Source organism: Electrona antarctica (genome assembly GCF_951216825.1).
Source record: "Electrona antarctica genome assembly, chromosome: 6".
NCBI lineage: Eukaryota > Metazoa > Chordata > Actinopteri > Myctophiformes > Myctophidae > Electrona > Electrona antarctica.
Genome location: NC_136811.1, coordinates 60,188,661 through 60,202,708, shown reverse-complemented (window position 1 = coordinate 60,202,708; position 14,048 = coordinate 60,188,661). Strand labels below are relative to the sequence as shown.

Sequence of the window (14,048 nt, the reverse complement as noted above, 5' to 3'; positions counted from 1 at the left end):
ACGCAATGCGACCCCTCATTTTAATCTGGTGTCGCAGCTGCTCCGTTTGCTCCATGGCTCAGGCGCGCCTGAGTACAGTACAGTACAGTACAGTACAGTACAGTACAGTACAGTACAGTACAGTACAGTACAGTACAGTACAGTACAGTACAGTACTGTACAGTATGATTGTGAAACAGAACTCTTCTACTCAGGAAGTGTAGAAACATGAACTTCAACTGTTGAATCTTGCCTCATAATTATTACAACATTTAATAATAATCATAATTAGGCCTGTCTGCCTTTCAACATTACAACATTTAAGTTGACGATTCATACAAATAATTGCAATTAACCATTGTGATTGTTTCTTTGGAAATTGGAATATATAAATAAATTGTGTTTAAAATGCAGTCTCATCGACAGAAATGTCCAGGGAGGATAACATGGGTTAAATGAGTCAGGGATTCTAAGGCTATAGCAGATCTACAAGCTGTCCCAGGGAGGATAACATGGGTTAAATGAGTCAGGGATTCTAAGGCTATAGCAGATCTACAAGCTCTCAATATGTCCCAGGGAGGATAACATGGGTTAAATGAGTCAGGGATTCTAAGGCTATAGCAGATCTACAAGCTCTCAATATGTCGTGGTGCGTTGGTCGGTGGCCAATAAATCTGTCTCCTCCTCTCCTCGTCTCAGTCTGTCTCCTCGTCTCCTCTCCTCGTCTCAGTCTGTCTCCTCCTCTCCTCGTCTCAGTCTGTCTCCTCGTCTCAGTCTGTCTCCTCCTCTCCTCGTCTCAGTCTGTCTCCTCGTCTCCTCTCCTCGTCTCAGTCTGTCTCCTCCTCTCCTCGTCTCAGTCTGTCTCCTCGTCTCAGTCTGTCTCCTCCTCTCCTCGTCTCAGTCTGTCTCCTCGTCTCCTCTCCTCGTCTCAGTCTATCTCCTCCTCTCCTCGTCTCAGTCTGTCTCCTCGTCTCAGTCTGTCTCCTCCTCTCCTCGTCTCAGTCTGTCTCCTCCTCTCCTCGTCTCAGTCTGTCTCCTCTCCTCGTCTCAGTCTGTCTCCTCCTCTCCTCGTCTCAGTCTGTCTCCTCGTCTCAGTCTGTCTCCTCGTCTCAGTCTGTCTCCTCCTCTCCTCGTCTCAGTCTGTCTCCTCGTCTCAGTCTGTCTCCTCCTCTCCTCGTCTCAGTCTGTCTCCTCGTCTCAGTCTGTCTCCTCCTCTTCTCGTCTCAGTCTGTCTCCTCGTCTCAGTCTGTCTCCTCCTCGTCTCAGTCTGTCTCCTCCTCTCCTCGTCTCAGTCTGTCTCCTCGTCTCCTCGTCTCAGTCTGTCTCCTCCTCTCCTCGTCTCAGTCTGTCTCAACCTCTCCTCGTCTCAGTCTGTCTCCTCCTCTCCTCGTCTCAGTCTGTCTCCTCGTCTCAGTCTGTCTCCTCCTCTCCTCGTCTCACTCTGTCTCAACCTCTCCTCGTCTCAGTCTGTCTCCTCGTCTCAGTCTGTCTCAACCTCTCCTCGTCTCAGTCTGTCTCAACCTCTCCTCGTCTCAGTCTGTCTCCTCCTCTCCTCGTCTCAGTCTGTCTCCTCGTCTCAGTCTGTCTCCTCGTCTCAGTCTGTCTCAACCTCTCCTCGTCTCAGTTAAGTTAACTTTTGGTGTTTTAAGCATACTTTAGCTGTTGAAAAGTAGCAGATTTACAAGCTCGTAGCGCGGCACCGAGTGCTGCGCTACGAGCTTGTAAATCTGCTATTTTTGAAAAATCGTGAAAATGAGCAAATCTTTAGAATTTATATTCTTTCAGAGCGAACGTTTTTAACTCAAATCTTTGCTTCTGGGAGGGGGTCCCTGGGACAACATATTTTCAGATGGTGGTCGGTGGCCAAATACATATATTTGGGGTCCTTGACATGAAAATGTTTGAGAACCACTGACATAGAAACATGGGGTTTAACCCTATGAGAACCACTGACATAGAAACATGGGGTTTAACCCTGTGAGAACCACTGACATAGAAACATGGGGTTTAACCCTGTGAGAACCACTGACATAGAAACATGGGGTTTAACCCTGTGAGAACCACTGATATAGAAACATAGGGTTTAACCCTGTGAGAACCACTGATATAGAAACAGGGTTTAACCCTGTGAGAACCACTGATATAGAAACATAGGGTTTAACCCTGTGAGAACCACTGACATAGAAACATAGGGTTTAACCCTGTGAGAACCACTGACATAGAAACATGATGGTTTAACCCTGTGAGAACCACTGACATAGAAACATAGGGTTTAACCCTGTGAGAACCACTGACATAGAAACATAGGGTTTAACCCTGTGAGAACCACTGACATAGAAACATGGGGTTTAACCCTGTGAGAACCACTGATATAGAAACATAGGGTTTAACCCTGTGAGAACCACTGACATAGAAACATAGGGTTTAACCCTGTGAGAACCACTGACATAGAAACATAGGGTTTAACCCTGTGAGAACCACTGACATAGAAACATAGGGTTTAACCCTGTGAGAACCACTGACATAGAAACATAGGGTTTAACCCTGTGAGAACCACTGACATAGAAACATAGGGTTTAACCCTGTGAGAACCACTGACATAGAAACATAGGGTTTAACCCTGTGAGAACCACTGATATAGAAACATAGGGTTTAACCCTGTGAGAACCACTAATACAGAAACATAGGGTTTAACCCTGTGAGAACCACTGACATAGAAACATAGGGTTTAACCCTGTGAGAACCACTGACATAGAAACATAGGGTTTAACCCTGTGAGAACCACTGATATAGAAACATAGGGTTTAACCCTGTGAGAACCACTGATATAGAAACATAGGGTTTAACCCTGTGAGAACCACTGACACAGAAACATGGGGTTTTTCAGAAAACTGTCAGGATTTAGAAGACAGAATCGTCCTCAGGTCTAAATGGGTTAAACCAGGCTGTCCTCAATATTACTGTAATTACAATCAGCTGGAGAAATGATGTAATGTACTAGGATCATATGTTTGACATTCATGAAGGTTACCACACTGATTGGGCCCAGTAAGTACACTTGTGTCAGATATGTAGTTTTCTGTCAGATATGTAGTTTTCTGTCAGATATGTAGTTTTCTGTCAGATATGTAGTTTTCTGTCATATGTAGTTTTCTGTCAGATATGTAGTTTTCTGTCAGATATGTAGTTTTCTGTCATATATGTAGTTTTCTGTCATATGTAGTTTTCTGTCATATATGTGGTTTTCTGTCAGATATGTAGTTTTCTGTCATATGTAGTTTTCTGTCAGTTATGTAGTTTTCTGTCATATGTAGTTTTCTGTCAGATATGTGGTTTTCTGTCATATGTAGTTTTCTGTCAGATATGTAGTTTTCTGTCATATGTAGTTTTCTGTCGGATATGTAGTTTTCTGTCATATGTAGTTTGTCAGATATGTAGTTTGTCAGATATGTAGTTTGTCAGATATGTAGTTTTCTGTCATATGTGGTTTTCTGTCATATGTGGTTTTCTGTCATATGTAGTTTTCTGTCATATGTAGTTTTCTGTCATATGTAGTTTTCTGTCATATGTAGTTTGTCAGATATGTAGTTTTCTGTCATATATGTAGTTTTCTGTCATATGTAGTTTTCTGTCATATGTGGTTTTCTGTCATATGTGGTTTTCTGTCATATGTAGTTTTCTGTCAGATATGTAGTTTTCTGTCAGATGTGGTTTTCTGTCAGATGTGGTTTTCTGTCAGATATGTGGTTTTCTGTCATATGTAGTTTTCTGTCAGATATGTAGTTTTCTGTCATATGTGGTTTTCTGTGCGTTGCTCTGACTTCCATGTAGTTCCACTGCCGGCAGTCGAGGCTCAAATGAACGCAACAGCAAATGACTGTTAGAGAGACACTCCCACTCTGTTGAAACACGGGAGACTACGCTCTCTCTCTCGATCTCGCTCTCGCTCGCTCTCTCTCGCTCTCTCTCGTTACATCACATCTCTACTCCTCCCTGCTGTGTTCTGGCGGGCTGGGTGCTGTCAGTCAGCAGTTGGACTCTGCCTTTCATAGTTTATTGTCTTCACCAGGCCGAAGGCATGGGGAGAGAGTATGTTTTGCACTCCGTCCGTCCGTGTGTCCGTCCGTCCGTCCGTCCGTCTGTGAACAGCTAATCTCCGGCACCGTTAACCTGGTCGATGCCAAATTTTGTACACACACTCCCTGGATGCAAACGATGAACCTCTGCCCCAAACTTTCCAGAACGGCCTGTTATAGCGCCACCAGGAGGCTGCTTTGTGCAAAACAAGTTTTTGGACAGTACACCTACAGATTTTGTCCAAACATCACGCCAATTGGTACACAGTCTCTCTAGAGCCATTCAACGAAACGGGTCTTTCAGATTTCTCAGACTCCATCCTGATTGGCTAAGATTGGCTTCCAAAGTTCGCAGAAGTGCTCAGTTTCAAACAAAATGCTGCAAATCATGAACACATCGTGTGATTTCCGTGAAATTGTGCACGCACATTCCCACTAGGCAGAGGAAGAAATGCCACATGAACATTTTCAACTCAGCCTCATGGTGGCGCTATAACTGGCCGAAAAGTGTTTTTACCTCTAACTGCACCGATCTGTGTAAAACCATGTATGCACACTCCCTAGAGGTCAAGGAAAAACCTTTGCCTGGAATTTTTCACATCTGCTCTTTATAGCGCCACCAGGAGGCCGACATATGTAAAACACATTTTCTAATATTACTCCTTCAGATTTTATCCAAATTTCACGCAAATCGATACACATGCTCTCCATAGTCATGTGATCAAGACGGGTTTGTTTGATTTCTCATAATCCTCCCTCATTGGCTACGATTGGCTGAATTGACTTTTCAGGAGTAGCCCGCTTTGTACCCGTTTTGTACAAATCGCCACAACTACTCAACGCAGCGTCTGATTGTGGTGAAACTGCGTGCATATTCCCACTAGGAAGAAATGCCACTTGACAGTTTTCAAATCAGCCTCATGGTGGCGCTACAACAGGCCAAGCCGCGTCACACACACACACACGTTTATATAATATAAACGTGTGTGTGTGACGCGGCTAAAAATGTTTAGGAGCAATATAAATTATATTGCTCCTAAACATTTTGCCAAACATCACACACACACACTCCTATCCTCCTGGTGAAGACCTGTGCCCAGAAGGGGAGTGTGTGTGTGTGTGTGTGTGTGTGTGTGTGTGTGTGTGTGTGTGTGTGTGTGTGTGTGTGTGTGTGTGTGTGTGTGTGTGTGTGTGTGTGTGTGTGTGTGTGTGTGTGTGTGTGTGTGTGTGTGTGTGTGTGTGTGTGTGTGTGTGTGTGTGTGTGTGTGTGTGTGTGTGTGTGTGTGTGTGTGTGTGTGTGTGTGTGTGTGTGACCCACATGCTCACAACAACGTGTTGAAAATAGCCGACCCACAAGCTCACAACGCGTTGCTAGCTTGTAGGTCGGCTATTATTTGCACCGCATGACGGAGCATACATTTGGCACGAGTCTCCCTCAGTCTGACTCTCCATCCTCTCTCTCTCTCTCTCTCTCTCTCTCTCTCTCTCTCTCTCTCTCTCTCTCTCTCTCTCTCTCTCTCTCTTTCTCTCTCTTTCTCTCTCTTTCTCTCTCTTCTCTCTCTCTCTCTCTCTCTCTCTCTCTCTCTCTCTCTCTCTCTCTCTCTCTCTCTCTCTCTCACACACACAGACGGGTAAAAGGGCAGTTGTTTTACAGACGGGTAAAAGGGCAGGTTGTTTTACAGACGGGTAAAAGGGCAGGTTGTTTTACAGACGGGTAAAAGGGCAGGTTGTTTTACAGACGGGTAAAAGGGCAGGTTGTTTTACAGACGGGTAAAAGGGCAGTTGTTTTACAGGCGGGTAAAAGGGCAGTTGTTTTACAGACGGGTAAAAGGGCAGTTGTTTTACAGACGGGTAAAAGGGCAGTTGTTTTACAGACGGGTAAAAGGGCAGTTGTTTTACAGACGGGTAAAAGGGCAGTTGTTTTACAGACGGGTAAAAGGGCAGTTGTTTTACAGACGGGTAAAAGGGCTGGTTGTTTTACAGACGGGTAAAAGGGCAGTTGTTTTACAGACGGGTAAAAGGGCAGTTGTTTTACAGACGGGTAAAAGGGCTGGTTGTTTTACAGACGGGTAAAAGGGCTGGTTGTTTTACAGACGGGTAAAAGGGCAGTTGTTTTACAGACGGGTAAAAGGGCAGTTGTTTTACAGACGGGTAAAAGGGCTGGTTGTTTTACAGACGGGTAAAAGGGCAGTTGTTTTACAGACGTGTAAAAGGGCAGTTGTTTTACAGACGGGTAAAAGGACTGGTTGTTTTACAGACGGGTAAAAGGGCAGTTGTTTTACAGACGGGTAAAAGGGCAGTTGTTTTACAGACGGGTAAAAGGGCAGTTGTTTTACAGACGGGTAAAAGGGCTGGTTGTTTTACAGACGGGTAAAAGGGCAGTTGTTTTACAGACGGGTAAAAGGGCAGTTGTTTTACAGACGGGTAAAAGGGCTGGTTGTTTTACAGACGGGTAAAAGGGCAGTTGTTTTACAGACGGGTAAAAGGGCTGGTTGTTTTACAGACGGGTAAAAGGGCAGTTGTTTTACAGACGGGTAAAAGGGCTGGTTGTTTTACAGACGGGTAAAAGGGCAGTTGTTTTACAGACGGGTAAAAGGGCAGTTGTTTTACAGACGGGTAAAAGGGCAGTTGTTTTACAGACGGGTAAAAGGGCAGTTGTTTTACAGACGGGTAAAAGGGCTGGTTGTTTTACAGACGGGTAAAAGGGCAGTTGTTTTACAGACGGGTAAAAGGGCAGTTGTTTTACAGACGGGTAAAAGGGCAGTTGTTTTACAGACGGGTAAAAGGGCAGTTGTTTTACAGACGGGTAAAAGGGCAGTTGTTTTACAGACGGGTAAAAGGGCAGTTGTTTTACAGACGGGTAAAAGGGCAGTTGTTTTACAGACGGGTAAAAGGGCAGTTGTTTTACAGACGGGTAAAAGGGCAGTTGTTTTACAGACGGGTAAAAGGGCTGGTTGTTTTACAGACGGGTAAAAGGGCTGGTTGTTTTACAGACGGGTAAAAGGGCAGTTGTTTTACAGACGGGTAAAAGGGCAGTTGTTTTACAGACGGGTAAAAGGGCAGTTGTTTTACAGACGGGTAAAAGGGCAGTTGTTTTACAGACGGGTAAAAGGGCAGTTGTTTTACAGACGGGTAAAAGGGCAGTTGTTTTACAGACGGGTAAAAGGGCAGTTGTTTTACAGACGGGTAAAAGGGCAGTTGTTTTACAGACGGGTAAAAGGGCAGTTGTTTTACAGACGGGTAAAAGGGCAGTTGTTTTACAGACGGGTAAAAGGGCAGTTGTTTTACAGACGGGTAAAAGGGCTGGTTGTTTTACAGACGGGTAAAAGGGCTGGTTGTTTTACAGACGGGTAAAAGGGCAGTTGTTTTACAGACGGGTAAAAGGGCAGTTGTTTTACAGACGGGTAAAAGGGCAGTTGTTTTACAGACGGGTAAAAGGGCAGTTGTTTTACAGACGGGTAAAAGGGCAGTTGTTTTACAGACGGGTAAAAGGGCAGTTGTTTTACAGACGGGTAAAAGGGAAAAGGGCAGTTCTGCGTCCCTAGACGCCGATTTTTTTTTAGCTTGTAGATCTCCGTTTTTTTTTTTTTTTTTGCTAAAAAAACACCCATTGCACTGGTACCGTCCAATGACAAATGAGAGACTTCAATTGAGCTGTGTGTAAATGCACCATACAGGCCCCCCCCCCCTCATTGAGCTGTGTGTAAATGCACCATACAGCCCCCCCCCTCATTGAGCTGTGTGTAAATGCACCATACAGCCCCCCCCCCCCCCTTACTTACTTACTTTATTTATCTTTGGTGGTATTTAATTTACTTTGTATACTGTTCTGCATTACACGGACAACCTATTTACATCACTGTGTGTGTGTGTGTGTGTGTGTGTGTCTCTCTGCCTGTGTGTGCGTGCGCCTGTGTGTGTGCGTGCGCCTGTGTGCGTGTGTGTGTCTCTCTGCCTGTGTGTGTGTGTGTGTGTGTGTGTGTGTGTGTGTATGTGTCTCTGCCTGTGTGTGTGTGTGTGTGTGTGTGTGTGTATGTGTCTCTGCCTGTGTGTGTGTGTGTGTGTGTGTGTGTGTGTGTGTGTGTGTCTCTGCCTGTGTGCGTGTGTGTGTAGGCGGAGTCCGAGGTGTCGTCTCTGGGCCGTCGCATCCAGCTGTCTGAGGAGGAGCTGGACAGAGCCCAGGAGAGGCTGGCCACCGCCCTGCACAAACTGGAGGAGGCTGAGAAGTCTGCCGACGAGAGTGAGAGGTGAGGGGGGTGGGGCCGAGGGGGGGGAGAACCAAAACCAGCCCAAAAGACGACGGGCCACATGAGCACAATGTCTTCTAAATCCTGACAGTTTGCTGACATGTTTCTGTATCAGTGGTTCTCATGTCAAGTCCCAGAAATATATGTAATTTGCCACCAATCTGAAAAAAAGAGTAAAAGCGTCCATGTCTTTCCGGCACCCCAGAGCTCTTATTTTGAAGGCATCCCGGCACCGATTGTGTTAAGAAGCTAGTGTACGCTCAGAGCCCCTCCCTCTTCCTGCTCTGTACTCAGAGCCCCTCCCTCTTCCTGCTCTGTACTCAGAGCCCCTCCCTCTTCCTGCTCTGTACTCAGAGCCCCTCCCTCTTCCTGCTCTGTACTCAGAGCCCCTCCCTCTTCCTGCTCTGTACTCAGAGCCCCTCCCTCTTCCTGCTCTGTACTCAGAGCCCCTCCCTCTTCCTGCTCTGTACTCAGAGCCCCTCCCTCTTCCTGCTCTGTACTCAGAGCCCCTCCCTCTTCCTGCTTTATGCTCTACTCAGAGCCCCTCCCTCTTCCTGCTCTATGCTCTACTCAGAGCCCCTCCCTCTTCCTGCTCTATGCTCTACTCAGAGCCCCTCCCTCTTCCTGCTCTATGCTCTACTCAGAGACCCTCCCTCTTCCTGCTCTATGCTCTACTCAGAACCCCTCCCTCAGAGCCCCTCCCTCTTCCTGTACTCAGAGCGAGTGCTTCCACACCTGGTCAGTTTTCCGCTCAGAGCCGACGTCTCCTCCAGGGTTTTTAGGGTGGATGGAAAATGAAGCTGGAACGCGGCTTCCATTTTGCCGCTGAGGTGGAGGAGGAGATTGTTAACCGGGAAGCTGGCCGTCGCGGCATTCTGCCGCGTGTGGGTGGAGCTTAATTTCCATCCACCAGCTGTTTAAAAACCCGGCCTGGACGAGACGCCGGCCACGAGTCGGAAAACGGCCGTGCCTGGACGCCCAAGTCTGCAACAGCTATAGAGACACACGGTGCCGTCAGCTGACAGACGTTCATATTTCTCTGCCCAGGCCAGGCCAGCTATAGAGACACACGGTGCCGTCAGCTGACAGACGTTCATATTTCTCTGCCCAGGCCAGGCCAGCTATAGACACACCCTGTGACCCTACTACAGGCCAGCTATAGAGACACCCTGTGACCTACTACAGGACAGCTATAGAGACACACGGTGACCCTACTACAGGCCAGCTATAGAGACACACGGTGACCCTACTACAAGCCAGCTATAGAGACACCCTGTGACCCTACTACAGGCCAGCTATAGAGACACCCTGTGACCCTACTACAGGCCAGCTATAGACACACCCTGTGACCCTACTACAGGCCAGCTATAGAGACACCCTGTGACCCTACTACAGGCCAGCTATAGACACACCCTGTGACCCTACTACAGGCCAGCTATAGAGACACCCTGTGACCCTACTACAGGCCAGCTATAGAGACACCCTGTGACCCTACTACAGGCCAGCTATAGAGACACCCTGTGACCCTACTACAGGCCAGCTATAGACACACCCGGTGACCCTACTACAGGCCAGCTATAGAGACACACGGTGACCCTACTACAGGCCAGCTATAGAGACACCCTGTGACCCTACTACAGGCCAGCTATAGAGACACCCTGTGACCCTACTACAGGCCAGCTATAGAGACACCCTGTGACCCTACTACAGGCCAGCTATAGACACACCCTGTGACCCTACTACAGGCCAGCTATAGACACACCCTGTGACCCTACTACAGGCCAGCTATAGAGACACCCTGTGACCCTACTACAGGCCAGCTATAGAGACACACGGTGACCCTACTACAGGCCAGCTATAGACACACCCTGTGACCTACTACAGGCCAGCTATAGAGACACCCTGTGACCCTACTACAGGCCAGCTATAGACACACCCTGTGACCCTACTACAGGCCAGCTATAGAGACACACGGTGACCCTACTACAGGCCAGCTATAGAGACACACGGTGACCCTACTACAGGCCAGCTATAGAGACACACGGTGACCCTACTACAGGCCAGCTATAGAGACACCCTGTGACCCTACTACAGGCCAGCTATAGAGACACACGGTGACCCTACTACAGGCCAGCTATAGAGACACCCTGTGACCCTACTACAGGCCAGCTATAGAGACACACGGTGACCCTACTACAGGCCAGCTATAGAGACACACGGTGACCCTACTACAGGCCAGCTATAGAGACACACGGTGACCCTACTACAGGCCAGCTATAGAGACACACGGTGACCCTACTACAGGCCAGCTATAGAGACACACGGTGACCCTACTACAGGCCAGCTATAGAGACACACGGTGACCCTACTACAGGCCAGCTATAGAGACACCCTGTGACCTACTACAGGCCAGCTATAGAGACACCCTGTGACCTACTACAGGCCAGCTATAGAGACACCCTGTGACCCTACTACAGGCCAGCTATAGAGACACACGGTGACCCTACTACAGGCCAGCTATAGAGACACACTGTGACCCTACTACAGGCCAGCTATAGAGACACACTGTGACCCTACTACAGGCCAGCTATAGAGACACACGGTGACCCTACTACAGGCCAGCTATAGAGACACCCTGTGACCCTACTACAGGCCAGCTATAGAGACACCCTGTGACCCTACTACAGGCCAGCTATAGAGACACACGGTGACCCTACTACAGGCCAGCTATAGAGACACCCTGTGACCCTACTACAGGCCAGCTATAGAGACACACGGTGACCCTACTACAGGCCAGCTATAGACACACCCTGTGACCCTACTACAGGCCAGCTATAGAGACACACGGTGACCATACTACAGGCCAGCTATAGAGACACACGGTGACCATACTACAGGCCAGCTATAGAGACACACGGTGACCCTACTACAGGCCAGCTATAGAGACACCCTGTGACCCCACTACAGGCCAGCTATAGAGACACACGGTGACCCTACTACAGGCCAGCTATAGAGACACCCTGTGACCCTACTACAGGCCAGCTATAGAGACACCCTGTGACCCTACTACAGGCCAGCTATAGAGACACACGGTGACCCTACTACAGGCCAGCTATAGAGACACACGGTGACCCTACTACAGGCCAGCTATAGAGACACCCTGTGACCTACTACAGGCCAGCTATAGAGACACCCTGTGACCTACTACAGGCCAGCTATAGAGACACCCTGTGACCCTACTACAGGCCAGCTATAGAGACACACGGTGACCCTACTACAGGCCAGCTATAGAGACACACTGTGACCCTACTACAGGCCAGCTATAGAGACACACTGTGACCCTACTACAGGCCAGCTATAGAGACACACGGTGACCCTACTACAGGCCAGCTATAGAGACACCCTGTGACCCTACTACAGGCCAGCTATAGAGACACCCTGTGACCCTACTACAGGCCAGCTATAGAGACACACGGTGACCCTACTACAGGCCAGCTATAGAGACACCCTGTGACCCTACTACAGGCCAGCTATAGAGACACCCTGTGACCCTACTACAGGCCAGCTATAGAGACACACGGTGACCCTACTACAGGCCAGCTATAGAGACACCCTGTGACCCTACTACAGGCCAGCTATAGAGACACACGGTGACCCTACTACAGGCCAGCTATAGACACACCCTGTGACCCTACTACAGGCCAGCTATAGAGACACACGGTGACCATACTACAGGCCAGCTATAGAGACACACGGTGACCATACTACAGGCCAGCTTTAGAGACACACGGTGACCCTACTACAGGCCAGCTATAGAGACACCCTGTGACCCCACTACAGGCCAGCTATAGAGACACACGGTGACCCTACTACAGGCCAGCTATAGAGACACCCTGTGACCCTACTACAGGCCAGCTATAGAGACACCCTGTGACCCTACTACAGGCCAGCTATAGAGACACCCTGTGACCCTACTACACGCCAGCTATAGAGACACACGGTGACCCTACTACAGGCCAGCTATAGAGACACGGTGACCCTACTACAGGCCAGCTATAGAGACACCCTGTGACCCTACTACAGGCCAGCTATAGAGACACACGGTGACCTACTACAGGCCAGCTATAGAGACACACGGTGACCCTACTACAGGCCAGCTATAGAGACACCCTGTGACCCTACTACAGGCCAGCTATAGAGACACACGGTGACCCTACTACAGGCCAGCTATATAGACACACGGTGACCCTACTACAGACCAGCTATAGAGACACACGGTGACCCTACTACAGGCCAGCTATAGAGACACACGGTGACCCTACTACAGGCCAGCTATAGAGACACCCTGTGACCCTACTACAGGCCAGCTATAGAGACACACGGTGACCCTACTACACGCCAGCTATAGAGACACACGGTGACCCTACTACAGGCCAGCTATAGAGACACCCTGTGACCCTACTACAGGCCAGCTATAGAGACACCCTGTGACCCTACTACAGGCCAGCTATAGAGACACCCTGTGACCCTACTACACGCCAGCTATAGAGACACACGGTGACCCTACTACAGGCCAGCTATAGAGACACCCTGTGACCCTACTACAGGCCAGCTATAGAGACACACGGTGACCCTACTACAGGCCAGCTATAGAGACACCCTGTGACCCTACTACAGGCCAGCTATAGAGACACCCTGTGACCCTACTACAGGCCAGCTATAGAGACACACGGTGACCCTACTACACGCCAGCTATAGAGACACACGGTGACCTACTACAGGCCAGCTATAGAGACACACGGTGACCCTACTACACGCCAGCTATAGAGACACACGGTGACCTACTACACGCCAGCTATAGAGACACCCTGTGACCCTACTACAGGCCAGCTATAGAGACACACGGTGACCCTACTACAGGCCAGCTATAGAGACACACGGTGACCCTACTACAGGCCAGCTATGGAGACACACGGTGACCCTACTACAGGCCAGCTATAGAGACACACGGTGACCCTACTACAGGCCAGCTATAGAGACACACGGTGACCCTACTACAGGCCAGCTATAGAGACACACGGTGACCCTACTACAGGCCAGCTATAGAGACACACGGTGACCCTACTACAGGCCAGCTATAGAGACACACGGTGACCCTACTACAGGCCAGCTATAGAGACACCCTGTGACCCTACTACAGGCCAGCTATAGAGACACCCTGTGACCCTACTACAGGCCAGCTATAGAGACACACGGTGACCCTACTACAGGCCAGCTATAGAGACACACGGTGACCCTACTACACTACACTACAGGCCAGAGCAGTGACAGTCAGAGGGTTTATTTTAACCCGTTTTGTGCGGGAACCCCTTTTGGTGTTTTAAAGCATTATGTTATACTTTAGCTATTGAAAAATAGCAGATCTACAAGCTCATAGTGCCACGCCACGAGCTTGTAGCTCTGCTATTTTTTGAAAAATCGCGAAAATGTGGTGCAAATCTTTGAATATATATTCTTTCAGAGCAAACGTTTTTAACTCAAATCTTTACTTTTGGGGCGGTCCCTGGAACAACATATTTTCAGATGGGGGTCGGTGGCCCCCAAGATATATTTTGTGTGGTTCTTGACGTGAAATATTGAGAACCACTGATACAGAAAAATGAGGTATTTCAGAAAACTGTCAGGGTTTAGAAGATATTTTTTTAAATTTCGACGTCGGGCCTAAATGGGTTAAATTAGCTTAGAG

General features: G+C 48.5%; 1 protein-coding gene across 2 annotated transcripts in view; it reads left to right on the top strand.

The window, feature by feature from the left end:
* The window catches only part of LOC306924825 (uncharacterized protein), an 87,997-nt gene that overhangs the window by 25,741 nt on the left and 48,208 nt on the right, over positions 1 to 14,048 (top strand). For both annotated transcript variants that reach the window (XM_079503478.1, XM_079503477.1), the window contains exon 3: positions 8,169 to 8,302. In XM_079503478.1, coding sequence (XP_079359604.1) covers positions 8,169 to 8,302 — 134 coding nt within the window. The remainder of the gene's footprint in view (positions 1 to 8,168; positions 8,303 to 14,048) is intronic.